Below are 20,694 nucleotides of genomic sequence, written 5' to 3'. Positions count from 1 at the left end.
ACATCAGAAATCTCTTTTCAGCCAGTGACTCTGAAAGAAATACTCAGATGCTCTTGAAATGAATCCAAGTAACTAAGTCAAAGAATCACAGGATCTCTAATCATCTAAGTGCATCCCCCTGCTTAGAGCAGGGTCAGCTAGAACAGGTTGCCCTGGGTTGTATCCAGTTGCATTTTGAGTATCTCCACAGATGGAGAGTCACAACCTCTCTGGGAAATCTTCTCTGATGTCTGACCACTATCACAGTAAAAAACCTTTCCCTTCTGTTTAAAAATAATTTCCTGTATGTCAGTTTGTGCCTGTTGCCTCTTGCCCTTCACTGAATGCCACTGAGAAGAGTCTGTCTCCATCTTCTTTACTCTCACCAACTTTAGGTATTTAGATACATTGATAAGATCTCCCTGAGCCTTCTCTCCTCCAGCTCTCAGCCACTCCTCACATCTCAAATGCTCCAGTCCCTTAATCTCGTTTGTGGCTCTTTGCTGGATTCCTTCCAGTAAATCCATATCTTTCCTGCACTGGAAACTCCAGAACTGGATCCAGCACTCCAGATATGTCTCACCAGTGCTGAGTAGAGGAAAATGATCATCTGTCACAACCTGCTGACAACACTCCTCCTAATGCAGTCAGGGATACTGTTGGCCACCTTTGCCACAAGGGCACACTTCTGGCTCATGTTCAAACTGGTGTTCACCACTGTGCTGGTTTAAGCCCTGCCGGGACCGGAGACCATGTTGCCGTTGCCCGTCCCCCACCCTCAGCCGGTCAGGCTGGCAGTGAGGTACAAACCCCGGGTTAAAATAAGAAATTTAGTACAACAGTGTGATAAACAATCTGAACAACAACAGTAGCAATGATAGCAACAATAAACAGCAATAACAGTGAACAAGACAAAAGATATACAGAGAAATACTGCAAATGGTTACGGAACAAGCCCGCCATGAGCTCCCTGCCACGAAAGCCACCAAGGATAATGTTCCCGAGCTCCGACCTGACATCAGCATGGTATGAATAACTCCAAGGCTGGAGATCCCTTCCCCCTTCTCTGCTGGGGAAACTTAACCCTATTCTAGCTGAACCAGGACACCAGGACTCTCAGGTCCTTTTCTGTAAAGCTACTTTCCAGCCAGTTGGACCCCAGCCCATAGTAATGTGTGGGGACATTACTTAACAGATGCGGGATTTGGCATTTACCTTTGTTAAACTGCATGCAATTCCTCTTGGCCGATCTCTCCACTTTGTTGAGATCCCTCTGAATGGCAGCAGAATCATCTGGTGTATCAGCCACTCCTCCCAGTCTCCAACTCACTGCAAAATTGCTGAGAGTGCACCCTGTCCCATTGTCCAGGATCATTAATGAGGATGTTAAACAGTATTGGCCCCAGTGTTGACCCCAGGAGTACATCATTAGTGACTGCCCTCCAGCTGGACTTTGTGCCACTGATTATAATCTTTTGAAGCTGGCATTTCATCCAATTTTCAATCCACCTAACTGTCCACTTGTCTAGTCAGCAGTTTGTTAATGAGGAGACTATGACAGCCAGTATTGAAAACCTTGCTAAAGTTAAGATGATTAACATCCTCTGCTCTCTACTCATCCACCAAGCTAGTCATTTCATCACAGAAGGCCATCAGGTCAGTCAGGCATAATATTCCCTTCATAAATCCATATCAATGAGTCCCAATCATCTTCATGTCCTTAATATATTTGGAAATGTTTTCCAGAATTATTTTCTCTATCACCTTCTTGAGTATCGAGGTGAGGCTGACTGGCCCGTAGTTCCCCACATCCTCTTTCCTTTTCTTCTTGAAGCTAGCATGACATTTGCGTTGAACTTCCAGTCCTCCTCTGATTACTATGACCTTTCAAAGATACTTGAGACTGGCCTTGCAGTGACACCTACCAGCTCCCTCAGCACTTGTGGATGCAGCCCACTGGGTCTGATGAGCTTGTTTGTGACCCATTTGTTTAAATGTTTGATCTTCTCTGCTGAGGGTGTCTCCATCCCTCCTGATGCTCCCACTTGTCTCAGGGGCCTGGGATACCTGAAAGCAAATCTTCCTAATAAAGACAAAGGTGAAGAAGGCATTGAGTACCTCTGCCTTTCCCATGTCCTTTGTTACTACCACCCCACTCAGCAGCGGGCCCACATTTTTACTAGTCTTCCTTTTGCTGCTGATACAGTCGCAGAAGTCTTGACAGTGCAGAGCTATTTAGCTACTCACTTTTCTTTAAACTTTGTCAATAGAGTGGTCCACTAGGAAAGTTCCCAGATAGAGAAAGAGAAGGTGCTGTTGTACCTTTTAAAATAAATACATGAACAGTTTGGGCATCTTCACTATGAAAGGCTCAGATGCAATCCCTTTTTCTAAGAGGAACTTGAACCCACATTGGTCCAGATTAATTCAGTAACTACCAGGCTGAAGCAAGTTCTCAGTGTCTCCGTTTGGAGCTGATCTACTTTATTCAAAGCACAGACATATTAATTAGAGAACAAAGTGGATTTTTAGGTCTCCCTCTTCCCTTCCCCCACAAATGAGTACTGTTACTACTGGAGTACAGTCTTATTCATATTCTTGTTGTGACCTTTTGAATGTTCACTTACTAGTATAAAGTCCGACAGTTAGACTACGTTCCCCTTCTGAATCAAGCCCTTAACTTGACAATCTGAAGTTTTCAGAAAGACAAAGTGGTAAAAGTATATTGATTTTAAATTTAACTCAGGCATGGATGCAAAATGCAATTGTAATCCTACCTTAAAAATAGAATGATCCAACCACTAGCTTCAGAATTGAATCCTTATGGCAACAATAACCATATTTGTTAAACCTAGCATTTATCTTTAACCTTTACTCCCACACACTTTTATAGCCACAAGCCCTGCCGGAGAGGACATGACAGATGCGGCAAAGTAGGAACAAGGAAAAGGGAAGCCAAGAGTCCTGACTTTAAAAGCAAAAGTTAGTGGAGACTCCGAGTCAGAGTATATTTTATTCATCTAACAAAACATGTTTAAACACAAACATTGGACATAAAAAGAAAGCATGAGCAAACACAAACATAGTGCTGGAGATCACTTTAAACAGAAGTTGCCCTCATTTAGTTTATTTTTATAAACAATACCATGGATTTTGAGAGATTGCTAATGCTGTAATATAACACTGTAACAACGCTGTAATGAAACAAGTTTGGAATGGTAATCTCATGGTTTTAACCCAATACATAACTGAAAATAGACTTGGTTTATCCATTTCATGACATTGTCATTTTAGCTCCTTCCTGTTCCTGCTCTTAGTCTGAATTGAGAACAAAAGTTACTTCAAGTTTAGTTGGAAAAAGGAACTTTGGAAATTAAATTTTACCAATAATTTTCTGGCAAAACATGTATCTGTCTGGCCTCAGAAGCAGGCTGGAAACAGTGACAGAATGAGGTGCTTCACACTGTTCCTGCAAAGGGATTTCCCCTTAGTAACAACGTGTTGCTTTTGCAACTTGCATGGTACTTGGCAGTCATTCTCCCTAGAAGACTGCTGAAGAATAATTTCTTTTTCCCCATTTTATATGTGGAATACTCAAAGCAAAGAGCAGGTGAGTTGGACAAGATGACATTGTGATAGTAGTAAAGCCAGGAAACAGCCTGGATCTCCCCAGTTCCCAGCATCAGCCAAATCTTTTTGCATGTACCTGCCACCAAACAGCACAAGAGTAAAATGCACAGCTTTTCCTTTCTCTTTGCCTAGCTTTTATCTGAAACAGAGAAATAAAGACTGGTTCATGGACTCAATGACTGATCATTCCTTTGACATCCTTTAGCTACTTGTTTGTTACTAGTATTATAACTGCCTAAGGAAAAAAAAAAAAACCCATCAGTGCATGCCCACACATCTTGAATATTCCACCTGTTGGATTTATTTCCTGGGTTGGAGGCTTGTTTTCTTCTCACAAGGACAGATGAAAGCAGCAGGACACACAATCTAAGGCATCTCATACGACTGGCACTTCACCATCAGAGGTGAGAGTTGGGTCCCTTCTGCAGTCATTCCTGTACAAAAGTGTGCATCTCCCCTCTAATGTTGAAGTGCCTGGTAACATTCGAAGACTCTCATTCATGGTCACTCTGCGTTTAATGCTGTCTATTAAAAATACTATAAGCGTTCACTTTACATAACCAGTTGCAATTTAAATCAGTCCTGGGAGGGACAAGGGACTGGTGCAGCATTCTGGAAACAGCCCACTTTATAATTACTCCTCTCCATCATTTTTAATAGCTGTCAGTACACACACGAGTTATATCAAAGCAACTAAAGAGAGTTGCAAATAATCAGAAAATGGGCAAGTTCAGAAGGTACTTTGCTAGTTTTTGTATTGCCTGCTGGACAAGCTAAGATTGTAATGCCACCTACAGCATTAAAAAGTCAAAAAGATTGTGTATCTTTGATATTACATTAATTGTCAAGCAATTCAACTTTAAAAGCTTGCCTAACAATAGTAAGATTTTTCTCGAACAATCTGACACCTAAAATGACTACACAGTGAATTATGGGGAAGAAAACAAAAATCAGTTCAGCATCCCACATGATCTATTTGTTTTAAACAGTAATGCATTCTGCTACATCTATTTTGGCACTTACTTGCTAACAGCAGATGTCTCTGTGCTGCAACCAATGTATCAAGCAAGAAAAGAGCTCCAATGTTAAGCAAATGGTGAAAATTGTTCCTATTTTTTTTCTCCCTTTTTTTTTTTTTTAACCAGGATACTTTTTTTCCTTTAATTTTTCTGTTTCCATTTCATAATTATAGCTAAGCCTGGCCAGAAGTTAAACACCAAACTGCACTGGAATTTGGTGTAGTGCCCAATATCTAACTCTTCATTTCTTCTATTCCTAAAACACCTGAAATGAGGGAAAAATACCTGCACATACTATATAGTCACCTCTCTGGCCAGGTTATAGATGAAGGATTAGAGCATGCATGTAGAGCAAGATATAAATATGTGACAGCAGAGCCTACTGCCCAAAGACAATTATGCTTTGTTCCCCTTCTTTTTGTTATTTATATTTTTACATCAGGTATTTGAATATTTATCACAGTAGCTTTTGAATAATCTTTTCTAAGGCACAGTATGCAGTTTGATGCTCCTGTCCTCTTTACAGCTTTGAAAATTCCCCCTTTCCTTATTGCAAAGTGGTCAGGAGGCCAACAACAGTCTTTTTTTTCCCCTCTATGATTTATATCACAGTAAATGTATAACTTTTCATCATTCCCTAAAGTCATTCCTTAAAGTTAGACTTATTTCAACCTCAAGACTGCTGAATCATACTACAGGAAGAAAATGAATCTAAGAATAAATTGTTATCCGTCTTGAGAAACTGTCTCCTTCCTTTCTGCTAAAAATACAAGCTGCAGTGTAAGTATTTATCTTCCAAAGAGATCTACATTAATTTTTCCCAGAATCTTTCATATGCACATTTCCAATTCAATCTCTTCTCTAGAGGGTTAATAATTAGCAAACTGATGTCCCCAGCTGGTTTTGTTCAAAGTGCTGTCATCCTCCTGAATTCAGTCAACATCTATCAGAAACAAAGACGTCAAACAAAACATATTAGGCTTCAGTATTCTCTTGTGAAGTTTTGGCCTCCAGCCAGAAAATTTTGTTATTTTCTATGTAAGCTTTATTTTTCTTTCCCTGACCAGCAGTTAGTATGGATCAAAAGAACCATTGCTTTAAAAGGCAATCATAAAAATAATAAACACTAGCACTGACATAGCACTGTGCATCTTAGGTTAAGTCTTGCATCTGTTTTGGCTGTCCTTGTATTTGGGAACACGCTCCAATGTGGGCTTTCTGTGACTCCAGCTTTTTTCAGCATCCCATGAATGTCCTCTGTCTCCAGAGGGAGACAGAAAACCTTCTAGCTGTTTAGAGCTCTGTTTAAATATCATTTCCAGAAACTTTGAAGAATGTCCATGTCAGAATTCATTTTCTTCTTTTTGGTGTTATCCAAATGGATTAAATGCATCCAATTTCAAAAAGGAAATTTTGAATGATTTTGTGGTCCTGGTAGAAATAGGGTCAACCATTCCTGCCCTTTCTCACAGCTTATAGCTTTGCTTTGAATGTCATGGTATTACAGTCTATCCAGCAGCCCTTGAACCAGATTTAGCCACAGATACACCCCAGCAGACCCACATGGAACTAGGGACAGATATTTGTAAGCCTGCCAAAAGCTGTCCTGTGAGTCAGTCATATCTCAGTGCTTTGAACCAGGCAGTTGCTGTGCAGTAAGTTGCTGTTCCCCTGACATGTTACGAAAGAGAAAGAAAGGGGAGCCTGGGACATCGCTACCTCCTGCGCAAAAGTGAGGGCTGCAGCTTCCCCCAGCATGCTGTCCCCACCTGGGGTCCAGCTCCAGACCTGCTGAGGTAACTGGACCACTCAGAGGTACATCACAGACACATCTTCAAGCTACAAACCAAGTAAACAGATCATCAGGCATCCCACCACCTGGGTCTGTGACTTCTCTGAGAGAAAACAAAACTAAAACTACAGAGTAAAATGAAAGAAGAAGAAGAAAAAAGGTTTCTTTTCTGCATGTATCCTTTCCAGCCCCCCCCCCCCTCTTCATATAGTGACTCTGTGCCTTCACTTCCTTTACCCTGGATATGGATTTTAGGTACCCAGAGCAGATTAGGTGCCCTGTGTCCCACTGGCTGCTGTAGTAAATGAATTGTACGATTCAGCTTTACTCATTTCGGAACTGTCTCTTTCTATCCTGAGGCAGACCACAAATTTAACCTGAAGTGCTTCCCATATCCCAGTTGCATGAAATTTGTGTCCGCAGGGATCCTAAATTCTAGCTGTTGAACAGTTGTGTGGGTCAGAAGGCTAGAAGCTAGGTTTGGGCTAGAAGGCAGTGGGATGATCCATCAGCAGTGCCGCAAACACATACCAATATTTTCAGGTCAGGCTTACTCATCTTTATCCAGACCGAGCTGAAAGGGCCATCCAGCACTGTGGTGTACCTATTCTCCAGCAGTGGTGGTGGATTGATTTTTTTATTTCTAAATCACAGTTAGCCAATTTAACAGTGCCCACTGCCTTTGAAAGTGACCCTACCACTTATGTTGGCTGCTTATTGTTCAGCCCAGCTCTTCCCATGGTTATCTATCATATATTTCCTGCTGTGGTTTCAGTCCGTTACTTCTTGCTCTAGTCTTCCCAGCTAGTAAGAATAACTGATCCTTGTTCTCTTTATACTTTTGCTTTCACCAGTGAACAGCTCTTCCTTTCATCTTTCCTTCCATGAGGGTTTGCTTTGTGCTACATGAGAGTGAGTGGGCAAGCAACTGGTAAGAGCAGCTCACACTCACCCAACTTCCACTTTACATTCTTTCAATCAGGCAAGAATGAAGCAAATTCATATAGAAATAATGACAGTTAAAATCTAAATCGTCAGCCCAGACTAGATTCTGGAAGGTCAGTTGAAGATTGATGGCCAAGAACAAGATGGAGAAAGGAGCTCACATCAGCTTTCCTTCCCTCTTCCATAACTTAACTGCACTGGGACACCCAGACATGTGGTGCATATGCTCCAGGGGTGCTGTGTTCAGAGGGCAAGGCACTCCAGGAGCCTGCGGTGTTAAAAACAGCATCAGCTGTGTTCCTGGGTATGGTGTGTGGGGAAGAGCTACTCTGCTATTTATACTACAAATATTTTAAAGGGTGAAGTAGCTGCTCTTTCTGTAGGTATTATATTAATTTGTTCTTTCTAGATGGAAAGCCTCCTGGAGTTGTTCTGATGCATTTCCACATTTAACTGAATGGTACCTTACGTTTTTTATAGCCATCAATGTGTCCTATATGTACAACTCCATCTTCAGTATTTGCTTCTGAAACAACGTTTAAAGCAATTCAGTATGCCTCTCAACATCATTTTCATCCTACAGGACAACATAGGCAGCAGCAGAAACATTACCTTCTTACATTCTCGTAAGAATCCTTCTGATATTCTTGAATATTAAATACCAGAAAATATAGGTCATGTAAGCATTTAGGTAGGTGTCAGATTTCAGATGCATAATAGGTAAGCTTGCTATCATCAGGAGAAACTAGTACAGATAAAGCAGAATTATGCATAAGCTGTGCTAGAACCGTAACAAATGAAGCCTTACATGACTTAGAGTATTGTTTTACTTTATGTTAAAAGTTTATGTACTCCAGCTCATTGACAATGTCCAATGTTAGGGATTCTGCTTGCATACCTGAATGAACCTGAAAGCATCAAGCTCTGGGATGGAGTCCAAAACCCAGCATCAGTGAAGCCACGCAGCCCAAAGCTGCTGATGAGGTAGAGTCTGTCTTTTATCAGCTCTCTGCAAGCTTGCTTTTGGCTTCCAGCAAGGGCTTTCCACAGGCTTCACAGCTGTAATGCACACAGTTTGTGTCAGGAAGAAGTGGCAATGCAGATTTAATCAGGTTATGACTGGGTTCAAAGGCCTAAGATCATGTTTTAGAACAAACGACCTGAATAAACAGCTTCACAAGAGAAATATACTTGATGGGCTAATTTTCAGTATTCACTAAAAAACTAGAAGACAAAATATTGAGGATTTTTTGTACAGAATAAATGGAAACTTTTCATTTCTTAAGATGAACGTCTATCTATAAAAATATGAAAAGATACAGGGATAGTTTTGTTTTTCCAAAGTATGGTCTGAGACATTGACTCAGCTGTTGCATTCTACCAGTCAACCCAGTGGTTGTAGATGGCCTTCAAGCACCCAGTGACTGCCACCATTAGCTGCAGGCTGGCTGCCTCCATGGAAAGTTAGACCTTTAAGTGCATGATTCAGAGAAAGAATCTTCCCTATTTTCTTGTGCTAGCATGCAGAGGATAATAACTTTTAGCCCACTACACATTTCAAGATTTATCTTGTATCTACAAGTTTAGCTGCTGTTCTCACCGAAACTGTTTTGAAACATTTATTTCTGAGAACCGCAGGGAAATTTGGTCTGTAGGCTGAGGTTAAGAAAAGAGTAGGATTTGTTACAATATCAACAAGTCAATGAACAAAAATAAGCATCAGAAATAAAGGAAATGGTAACAGAAGCATTTTTGCTATTATCTAGCTGTGCACTTTTGGAAACGACTGCAGCTGAGAATCACTTTAGTGGTTATAAATTACCATGGTGTTACTCGCAAGCACTGCGGCAGGCTGGGTCTGGTACGCTTCCTTAGACAACTGCAGTTGCTTCGTCACAGGAGGATCAGGAAGGTCTAGAAGAGCTGCAGTATAAGGAAACAAGATTATAAAAACTAACACTTTGAAGTGAGCTTTATTACAAAATTATTGTCAATACCCTTTCTTATGGTTGTTTCTAAAATCAGAACCCAGATCATGGTCATCCTCCATAAAGATAATGTATATAGAAGGGGATCAGCAACTCTGCCGCTCTGAGAAGCTTACAGAATAAACAAAGAGAGGGAGAAATCTGCTTTCAACAGTGCTGTGGAATGACTACTTATAAAATGGATGTCTAAAATGATTAATAATTTCCATTTCTATGTCTTCATTTTACTTTTGCCATGTAAATTGGTAAGAAATGCTTGCATTGATACAGTCAAGAAACAAAACATTAAACCAAATGCATTTTCAGTGAATTACCTTTCCATCAAAGCAATCAGAACCAAAACATACCACAAAGATATATTTACTTATTTCCTTAATACTCAGGAACCCAAGTGGATTTTCCCATGAGTCACCAAATAAAAGAAAAACCCACAGACCAATGTAAGGACTTGCATTATCCCATTCCGAGCATTTCAGTGCATCCAGTTAAAGCTGTTGAGAATGAACACTGGGACTTGGAAAGCTGTAGTAACACAGCTTGGTAATGTGGCCATGGCTAAGAGCTGCACTGATACTTGCAGTCCTGCAACTTGGGAGTTTGGATGTTCATTTAATTAAACTTCTAAAAGATCCAGAGAAGATCCCTCTGATTTTTTCTCTGTACAGCTCGTTTTGTCAGCTCTGTGTGTACCACTACCATCTACTGGCCAAACCGAGACTGACTGTGTTCCAAGCATCAAGATCAACCTTAAATCATACCATCTCCGAACTGCGAAAAGCCCGTGAGTTTGCTCCTGGCAGTTACTTACACGAGGGCTGCATCAGATTCTAACAATCAGCGCCGGCCTGTAGGGGTTTAAAAATCAATAGTCCACTGATTATCAAGGGAAATACTATATTATAATTATAGCTAAAGAAGAAGCCCCCTTTTTTTTTTTTTTTTTTTTTTTTTTTGGTGTGCGTGTGTGTGTGAGGATTTAGATCCCAGTTGCTGAGTGTGTGCAATTTAGATTTTAACTAAAAAATTCTGCTTATATATAAATGCAGGGAGGGAGGAAGTGTATGACATGGCTTTCATTACAGTGTGTTTATTATTACAAGAGACTGAAGATGCCTGTTGCTACACTAAGGGAGGGGCAACATGATGAAAGGAAAAAGTAGGGGCTAAATTAAACAGGAATTTGTGCTATGGTGCCCTGGGAACCAGATCTGGTCAAGTCTTGCAAAGCGTGAAAAAACCTTCTTTTTCCCTACACTCCCTCTGGACTATACTGCACAGATTTCAAGCAGCCCCACGGCTCCTCTCATCATGACCCAGCCACAAAAGTCTGTGTGCGTGTGTGAAGGCAGGGCAAGAGAGGAGAGAAGAGAGAAGGATCCCTGTGCAAGGAATGTGCAATGCATCCAGGAGAGGCACAGCTGGAAAGGGCTTCGCTTAGGAGTGCCTTACGCCACAAGCCTTCACTCTGCCCATTTATGCTGGACATCTCCAGCATATGTATGTTCCCGTTACATCCCAGCTGGATGGGAGTCTGCGACAGCTGTATCAGGCATCTCTATCCCTCAGAGACATGCTGCAAGGACCGCTAAAAGGACCAGGAGGCAAATTTCCTCCTGGAATGGAGTCTGCAAAAATAAGCACATGGATTTTTTTCCAAACCCTAATATCTGGTAGACCAGGTTTGTCATATTTTGGTGCGAATGTATCTATCTATGGTGTATCTATCCATCTCCTAAGCAAGGAATTGCTATGAGAACATCTAACATTTTCAGTAAACACATTCAAAGAGGATGGTATGGCAGAGGAAAATGAAGCATTTATTTGCCTGCTTAGGCTCTGGTGAACCCAGTTCTTTGACACAGAAATTACTTCAGTGCTACTGTGGAAGCTACCACATGTGTGGAGACAGTCTGCAGAGCTCAGGTCTAGGTCCAGCAATGTAGCCAGAAAGGAGGCTGGTGCAAGCAGCCCCTCTTCGACCAGGATGACCTGGTGTGAAACCTGGGCCCTGCTGTTACGAGACACTAAATCCCGGCATCTAATTACAGCTGGGTAAAGATTAAAGAAAAATTACAACACAGAAGGTATTATTCACGCTTTAATTTTCCAGTTGAAATAATACAGTGAACCTCACTGCCAATATCATCAAGGTCAGCAGTAAAAACATAGTCACCACAAACTCTGATCAGCAACAGTATAGGAGACCTCTGATTAAGGCAAAACAAGCAAAAGCTATGGTAACAAAATCCAGAATGAGGACTAGAAAGCAATCAATGATTACATTCTTGAGTGAATAATACCTGCAATTATAAAAGCTAAATGATGAAAGATTTTAAAAGAAATATGTAAGGGTCTGTTCCCTCAGAACCATTTCAAAGTAGGAAGAAAACACTGCTTGAACTATTTTTTCCCTAGGGCAAGACCATCTACATCAGAGTCAATGTTAATTAGAGATCACTATTTTGAGGTTAGGGTTATTTATTATACCACTGCCCTTCAAATATATTTAAAAGATTACAACATACCTCAAAGAAAATTGATAAAAAGCCTATGTCAAGTTTTGTGAAAAAAAAAAAAAAGACACCTTCATTAACCACATCAAGATCTGACAAAAGTCTGTGTAACTAGGTAACAGCACTGCAGCCTGATAAATGCATGTCCTTGAAGATGACACAGCTTACTCTTGCAAACAAAAACCATCCTGCAAGCCATTGTGCTTATGGTAAGAAGGCAATTACACACTTGTCAGTGAATGTGATGAAGGGGATTTGTCGATTTAAGTTCCTCTAACTGTAGTTTAAATAGGTGAAATTCTGATGGGGAAGGGAGAGATGGTCACAACCTTCTTTTGGTGGTAAAGAAGCTATCACAGTTCATACATATAAACAACAGATTATCTGACACTTGTACTCAGAAGTTGAAGTCCACAACTCTAGTAGTGGGCTTCACATAAAAACAGTCCCATAGATAAATCTGGAGGACTAAAATCAAACTTATAAAACATTATGATAATGTATGGGGTCAAACTATTAGACAAAATATACACAAAAAAGCTATTTATATTTTATATGATGGAAAAATCTCAGATTGAGATCTTGTGATAGCTATGCCCATAGAAGTTATCAAAAACATTAAGTTGAAAATTATATTGGGATCAAAAGCATCTGCAGCCTCTTTGACAATGTTTTTGAACAGTTCTGTAAACCAGCACAGAAATATTCTATGTACTGAATAACTTTTTAAAACAGCCCTATACATAATTATGGCACAAACAGGCAACTTTTGTTTCTAGACTTTGCCATGTGAAATCTAACTATAAGACAGTCATACATTCCTGTGCACGTGAACAAATACCTTGTAAAAACATTTCAGTTGGCCTTGGCTGCTTGCTTAATTCTGAGGAACGTGCCTCCATCTTAGGGCTCTTGCAAAATTGTTAGAATGAGTCATCTTAAAACAAACAAGCCAACTAACCCAACAATAAACACAGCCCTTTGCAGCAGCTTTGAGAGACGACTGAGGGTGCAGTAAATCCATTCTGTAGTAACTTATCATGACTTATCATTTGTTTCTCCGTGTTGCAGTAAAAATAAAAAATAAAATACCCCCCCAACCTTTCAGGTATTTTCAGAGATGCAGCTGGAGGACTGGGTAGGGTGGTGGGAATCCCACGGAGAGTAAGTGTTGCTGTCCTGGGACACTGCAACTGAGGTAGTGCAGAGACCTGAGCTGGGTCCTTCACAACCACCCGGCTGCAGAACAACTGATCAGCGAAATTTATCTCCTTCATTAGCACCTTAGTACAAACACTGAAAGTGAAAAATGTCCTTTGGAGGGTCTGCTACATGGGCTTATAGGACTACAGCATCGTTTGGGAAGAGCAATGTGGCTCCCCCATATATTGTCCTTAGGATTTGTAACAGGTTTCTTCTTCAGATATTGCCCCAAAATATCTTTAAAAGAGGTTGATGGGATTCAATTTCTGAAATAACCTAGGTGAGAGATCACATAGTTAAATCTTTAACAGGATGCTGGAAGTGGCTCAGATGAATATATTAACTTCAGGATGACAAAATCCATATGCCATTATATCTCTAGACTAATTTATTTTATAACATGAACTAGGCATCATGGGCCAAATTACCAAAACTCTGGCACTCCCAAGTCAAAAGTGACTTCATCTCTCTGCTAGCTTGGAAATCCATCTGGCAAGAATCCACTGTCTGAAAAATAACTTGTTCATTTTGCAGAAGGAATGGATATTAAGAAAAAAAAAATCTACCCCATAATGCTTGAAATATGTTTCAGAGTTCCTAAATTCAAGGCCAAATTTTAATGCTGGCTCATGAGCAGATTCTGCAACATATAAAAACAAAAACACAAAAGCCCAAATGTTCCTTAAGGAAAAAGTTGCGTGAAAAGGCATGCTGCTGTGGGGCCTGGGACATGACTGCTCCATGTGAGCAGTTGAAAGTTTATGGTGTGGGAGTATTTTCAGTTCTGAGCTTGTCCCAAAGGATCCAATTTCTCCACAGTTTTGCCATGAATCTTCACCTCATCCTGCCACAAAGCAGAAGTGCTCCAAGGTAGGGAGCTCCTACAGCATTCATATGGATGGCTATGAGGGTTTCCACTGTACATGGGTGCCCAGGGGACTCCCAAGAAGGAGAAAACCACTGTAGAACATGGAGTGTCAGATGGAAGACATGACTGTTTATTTCCTATCAATTAATTGTTGTCGCTTGTCTCAAAATCAGAAATGAGGATGCTTTCTTCCAAAGCAGGAACATCAGCGTTAATCTGTGGCAAATAAGCATTTCTGACCCACAGTATCCTGTGGAAGAGTCGGTTATTCTGTTTGTACAGGCACCACACAAAAAGGGAAATGGCAGCCAGCATCACCAACGTCATAAGAACAGCCAGAGCTACAAGCGCATGGTATGATGCTGAAAGGGAAGGACAGAAATTGTTAACAAGCTAATATAGATATAATTATAGATAATTCTAAACATAAACATATAGCTGTTTTATGAAAAACATCTTATTAATCCTTATAGGTCACACATTTCAAATTCAGGTTTAACAGTGAAAAAATGTTACCTCACAAAATATCAGCTCAAAATGTGTTATTACTCCTTATAAAAAAATTAAGACAGTACAGAAAGAACTTACCTTTTTCAGAGGGTTCTGTTGCATCGATATCTGAAATAGAACACAGAACTGTCATAAAATTACCCACAGAGCTAACAGAAGTTACTATATATACTCGCTGTAAAACTGAAACTGAGAAGACAACCTACTTAAAACCATACAAGAGCAGGCTGTTCTTTGTTGAATTTGACTCATGTCAGTGGAATTCCAACTGGCCAAGTTAAACATGACCTAATCTGTTATCTAAAATCCCTTAAATTAAATGTGAAATATATTAATTGACATTTGTGCAAGGATAAGCATCAGTATTTATCCACTTTTAAAAGTGTAAATGTATCAGCAGAACTGTGCATCAGTAGATTAATCTAGTTACTGGGTCCAGCAGCAACTTGGACATTTTGGGTGGGCTCTGGAAACACTTCAGCTGTCTTACAGGCCTTTGTTCGTAGTGACATGGTGAGGCTGCGCCTGCCCATCCTGTGGGGTCTGTGGAGGTCAGCCTGATGCTCTGCACATGGCCTACCCATACAACAGACAGTACCGCAGCCAGCAATCATGGAACAGCTGTGCAGGTTCCTCAGAAGGAGGTTACCCTGGCTGGTTGGGGTTTTTTATGGGTGTTTTTTTTCTAATACCAAGGGGCAGAATTATTTAAATGAAGACTAAGAGCAAGTAAGCAAGCAACAAGGAACACGTAAAAAATAGTTACAAGGACACAGCTGCCTTCTTTTATGGAAGCACATACCTGCATCCATTTTACATACAAATCCCTTTTTTTCTCTGCATGGAGATAATTGCCAGACTCCATCTGTGGTCCTCAGGCTGATACAGAAATTCCCTTTGAGATGATCAAATTCCGGCTCCCAGATGCCCCAGTTTGAATAATTTAAGGGAGAACCATCAAACCAGGAGATTGTCTCATCTAAGGGCAGAAGTTAAATATCATAAAATATCATAGTATTTTGATAATATCTCTATTTCAGTTGGACTTAGTCTCACAAAAAAAAAAACATATTATGGAAGGCCAAGATTTTGTATGTTTGGCCACTATATTACTTTTTTTTTCTTGAAGGATTTAAAGACATCCTCTGTAGTTGATACAGAAGACAGCCTGTAGTGCTTCTTTAAGAAGAAAATAAAGTCATTCACATGCATGCATACATATTGAGTATTCAGAATACCAGTAAGTAAAGATTACAGAAAGCTTGACTGGTTTACGACAGCATGAACAGGTAATAAGCAGCAAAAAAAAGTCTCAAAAGAAAACAGTGTTTTGGAAGATGGTTATGCTAGCATCAAAATGACCAAAAACCAAACCAGATTCTTAAATGCAGTTCTCTTCCACCCAAAACTTACTGTCTGTAACAAGCAGGTTGTTCAACCAAACCATTTGCACAGAATAACCAAAACTGTGCAATTCTTCCAAAATGAACGCATTTTCATCTTCATCTTGAATAGTTAGAAGATTTGATCCTACAAATTAAACACAGAACAAATTTTCAATCCGTGCCATTAAAATATCACATTGAATTTCAAAAAGTTAATAATTGAAAAGCTTGAAAAGTCTGGTTATACATTATAAGTTCTTAAATTTGCAATTAATGTGAAAATGCTCAGGCTGATATAAAACTGTTCTCACATTATTTTAAAACAAGTCTGAAGGGGAAAAAATTAATTTTGTGCGTTATTCCAGAAATCAATATTTTCACATGGAAAGGAACATTTTTTGATGTATGTTGCCTCCAATTTCATAGTTGGCTTATGAGCTCCACTATCATTATCTTGAACTAGAGAAAACACATGCCATGATTTCAGTCATTTCAGAAAATGTGTTTTTTTAAGATATCACGATGACATTCTGTAGCTACAAAATAATCACTTACCTTGATTTTTGCAGACTTCATATGCAGTATCAAAACTTGTGCCCTGCAGAACTGTGGAAAAGCTGTAGCAACTGTTTCTGAATTTGATCCAGGGAACAGTTTTTTCTGAACATAAGCCTTTATAGGCAGTGAGTTTCTTTTCTGTGATAGAAATAACAGCACAGCTTTATTGGCACAACAACATACATATTAATATAACATTCCACACACTGTTTTGGAGTAATGCTAATAAGCATGTTATTGCATCACGCCTCTGTTTTTCAAAGTTAAAATCTAGTGGTTGTATATCTTTGTATTGGAAGAGTAAAGCTGGTTTTATATCTGATCAAGAACCTTGTTGTATTGCAACAGCAATATCAGGATAATCTAATCAGTACTGATGTGCAGAGGAAGTTATGAGCAAACTACAGGCACATCAAGGCACTCCGGGCTGCCCAGCGTCTCCAGAGCGCTGGGGATTTCCAAGGACTGCAGAACTTCTCTCCAATAAGCCGCAAAGACAACTTACACCAAATACTGTGGCAGAGAGGAGAGTTTCCCAAGAGAAAGCAGCAGTCAGCTTCTCCGGCATGCAACGTGCTGCGGCACAGAGTCCCTCTGACTCAGGGCAACTCTACAAGCTCACTTTGTGATACTCTGCATCACTTTTTGGCAATGCTGCAGATTCAGCTACGTTAGCTATGGTTTCACATTCATCCTACTTTGTTACAAAACACATTTTTTTAAAATTAAGTAAAACTTAGGCTATATGTGATTATATAGCTTGACAACCAAATAAGAAAATTAGTCAGCTTCATTACAAAAACCATGCTAAAGAATAATTTTTTGTCTTGGAGGGTTCCAAAACAACTTTCTTCACAACAGATAAAAAAGCTATAATCTGTAGGCGAACCCCTGGTGATCAATACCATTGAATAAGAACTATTTTGAGAACTGGATACTGCCAGAGACTTTCCAGTCCTGGACTGAACAAAGTTCCAGACCTGAATTCTGGATTCAACTGAAGCCAAGGTAACTGACAGAGTGTTGCAGGAAACACAATATATTTTAGGAGACAGGAAAATATTCTTATCTTTTTTAAAAAAAGTTGCAAAATCTTTTATGTGCAATCACTGAAGAGGTGACCCTAATTTTTCACTTTGCTCTAAATGCTTCCCTTCTCCCATCCCACAGTTAATTGAAGCAAACTGAATTTATTTCCCTTTGAGCAAAGTTATTAGCAATCATCATTTTTCACAGATAATATAGTATTCACTGAAGAGACAGAGTAATTAATTTTCCTGTTTCTTTTCTCTTATGAAAGTTCTCTTTCCATTCTCTTACAGACCAGACCTGATGGGCAATATTTTATAGGGAACAAATGGTTTCACAAATAGAAGATACAGCAAGGAAATGCCAGAAATATACTTCAGTTTTGAATAATTCCATCATCATTGCTTAACCTCAAACCAATTAATTTCCTTTCATATACTTCCACTGTCAATACACATATTTTGCAGCTTCAAATTTTTAATATAAAACTTCACTTTGACTTACTAGGTGGCTTATGACAAACTGCTCCTTGCAGAAGTCGTTCACAGTTAGCACTTTTCCAGTGCCCCGAAGTATCAATGTAAACACAGCTACCAAAGGCCTGGGACTCATCATCTTCCCAAAAGGTAAACAAAGATCTCGTCCCATCTGACCATTCAAAGTTAAGTCCATTCTGCCAAAATAAATTTCAAATTATCTTTCTGATATGCTTTAGCACCATACAAGTTCATTTTCTTCTGGTGGCATCCTCAATAGATATTACAGAACGTCTTTTATGTCTCTTGAAGGCTAGGGAGATCCGGAAGAATCTACAAAAGACTGATCCAAGAATCCTCCCAGCTTACTTCTGGGAGACCGCAAACTACATCTAACCTGCTGTTTTCAGCAAGCAGTTATTTGGGCCATTGAGCAACTACAAATGAAACAACATAATTTCAGTGTTGACAATACAAGAGGTTTTGTGTGTTTGAAAATGTTTTCTATGGCTTTTAGTTTTCAGTAGTCATTGCGCCAAACTGGCTCTCATTAGATTCATACATTACATTGCAAAGAAATGGTTAGGGCTCAGGCTTTCTATAGGGTTTCATTTCCAGATGCAAACTTCCCGTGACTTCAAATGAATGACACAGTGGATTAGCTTGTTATTAGAAAAACTCCAGCATCATATTCATAGCTAGGGAGTCCACCACATACATCCGAAGTGAACAGCCCAATCCAGTGGTTGTATCCCAGCCGATTCACAATGACCGTGAGGAAAGCTTGGTGATACTGGTCTGTAATGCTGACCAACTCTGCGCCGTTTGCCATGCAGGTTTTTAAAGCTGAAGACCATGTAAAATTCCCACTTATTAGTTTATACATTCTGTTTCCATATTCTAAAGTTTCTGGCACAGAGTACATTTCAGATGCATTGATGACATGTCTGGATGTGTCTGTTACAAACAGAAAGAAAGGCTTTATTTATTTTTTTAAATAAACAGACAACAGATAGCAGAACACCTCCTAAAAAAAAAATCAGAGTAATCCTTAAAAACAAATCTAAAAATTGCAAACTCCTTGGTTTCAGGAAGGCACTGTGAACTTTCAAAAGAGAAAGACGATGATTACTAGAACAGTATCTGAAATTCCATCACAGCACAAAACATCATAGCAGTGAATGAGTTTAATGTATAACAAAGAAAAAGAAAACCTGATGGAGTTCTACTGACTGGACCTTGGAAGGTTAATAAGGAATCACCTGGGATCTGGGCACATCCCATATGTCCAACGGCAGGGGGCTGCAGACTGCCTTTATCCCATATACTTTGCATGTAATTTAGATTACCTCTTTTTTGACCCATTATTTTAAATGCTTTCCAAGATCAGTTTACAGCATAAAGCCTGGCCTCACAAATAATTGTGATGGCACAACGAAGAGGATGACAGCCTGTGGCTCATGGTGCAAGTAAGTGCTTGAGAGCTTCCTGAGCTTGTCTTTACTACCCATGAGTCAATATAGGGAAGATCACAGTACTGGCATTTAAAGAGAAATCCCCTGTGAATGCAAACTTAAATCTCTTTTTGATGATAAACTAACACAGCAGAGTCCAAAAAAAATGAAAGAAAGAAGCAGACTTTTTAGATTTAATAAACAGTATCCCATGAGAAAAAAAATCAGGAGACAGACCATCCTCAGCCTAGCCTGTCATGCTCCTGTGCTTGCTTTTCTACAGCAGGCAAATGCCTGTGCTAATGTGCATGAATACCTACAGTATACTTTAAACAAGACTATTAAAATAAAGCATTGCCTCGGTTTTAATCCCGTCTGTCAGTTTGGATTAACTACTTCTGTCTGTAAAACTTTCCTGTGATTACAGAATGAAGTGTTTCCTTTGCTACAAGGTGGAGTGGTTTTAGACTTGGTTCCCTTTATGACTAAGAAAGGAGAAGTGTTAACAAGCATCTTAAAATAGTAAATTATTATTTCTCATTCACAAATAATTTAAAATTAGAAATTTCTAAGCAAGAAAAAGTTCTGCTCTTGAGCTAACTGAAGCACTCTCTTTTGTTCCAGCTTTCAGTGCGTGTCACTGCTTAATGCAGTAAAATGATGACACAATCCTAACTCGAGCATCACTAAGAGAACAGAGCCTAGTTCAGATCTCCTGCTGGTTTATTTCATTTTATCCTCCTACAGAAAATAATTCAAAAAAGGGGAGACAGAGTGTGGACAGAATGGCAGAAGCAAAGCACCAGCTCATCTTTCCAGGAATTGACACATTTGTTTGGACATTTGAGCAAATTCAGCAGTTCACTACTGCCAGCAAGACGCTCTCTCGATTCTCCTTTCTTTGCTTCTCTGCTCTTCCAGCTCCATATTCCCATGCACACGTCTGGTGTTTGCCTGACCCTGCATTGAGCCAATGCAGCCTGGAAAAGCTGCACAAAATAACATTAGTTAAGGGGAAAAAAAGAGACAGGAAAGTTTTCTGCTGAATTAGCAAGCTGAACTGCCTGATGGTTTGGGAGAGTGTCATGGGTGTCACACTGGGAGGCAGGACTGGTCCCTCCACCTCCAGAACACTCTGCTGTGCCTGGGGCCGGTGGGCAGCACTGAGCACGGGGCACAGCGTGTGACCCCCATCCCCACCACACTTTGGCTGGGGCCCGTGGGCCACTCTCACATTCACCTGTTCGGGAAAGGTGGGGAGGGTCCTGAGCACCTGCTGCAGCCCCAGTCACCCCCCGGCATCCTGCAGCCCCCCCCCCCCAGAGAACAGAAGCAAAGCAAAACA

The 20,694-nt window shown here is 40.0% G+C and overlaps 1 protein-coding gene and 1 long non-coding RNA gene across 2 annotated transcripts in view; both read right to left on the bottom strand.

Annotated features, from left to right (window-relative positions):
• Positions 1-2,023: 2,023 nt before the first annotated feature.
• On the bottom strand, positions 2,024-13,264 carry LOC113482324. Its single transcript, XR_003398822.1, has 5 exons — positions 11,234-13,264; positions 10,162-10,198; positions 9,188-9,288; positions 8,264-8,424; positions 2,024-2,062 (listed from the first exon to the last, which is right to left on the bottom strand). It is a non-coding gene; the product is annotated as an uncharacterized LOC113482324 (long non-coding RNA).
• An 817-nt stretch (positions 13,265-14,081) lies between these two features.
• Positions 14,082-20,694, bottom strand: part of PLA2R1 (phospholipase A2 receptor 1) — a 35,184-nt gene continuing 28,571 nt past the window's right edge. The window contains exons 23-29 of the mRNA XM_026852843.1: positions 18,614-18,852; positions 17,924-18,092; positions 16,388-16,528; positions 15,861-15,977; positions 15,250-15,426; positions 14,526-14,555; positions 14,082-14,299 (exon numbers count right to left, since the gene is read on the bottom strand). Coding sequence (XP_026708644.1) covers positions 14,082-14,299; positions 14,526-14,555; positions 15,250-15,426; positions 15,861-15,977; positions 16,388-16,528; positions 17,924-18,092; positions 18,614-18,852 — 1,091 coding nt within the window. The remainder of the gene's footprint in view (positions 14,300-14,525; positions 14,556-15,249; positions 15,427-15,860; positions 15,978-16,387; positions 16,529-17,923; positions 18,093-18,613; positions 18,853-20,694) is intronic.

This window comes from Athene cunicularia (assembly GCF_003259725.1).
Source record: "Athene cunicularia isolate RWA chromosome 7 unlocalized genomic scaffold, athCun1 chr7_part1, whole genome shotgun sequence".
Classification (NCBI taxonomy): domain Eukaryota; kingdom Metazoa; phylum Chordata; class Aves; order Strigiformes; family Strigidae; genus Athene; species Athene cunicularia.
The sequence above is the reverse complement of the archived record's forward strand: the minus strand, read 5'-3'. Positions and strand labels throughout refer to the sequence as shown.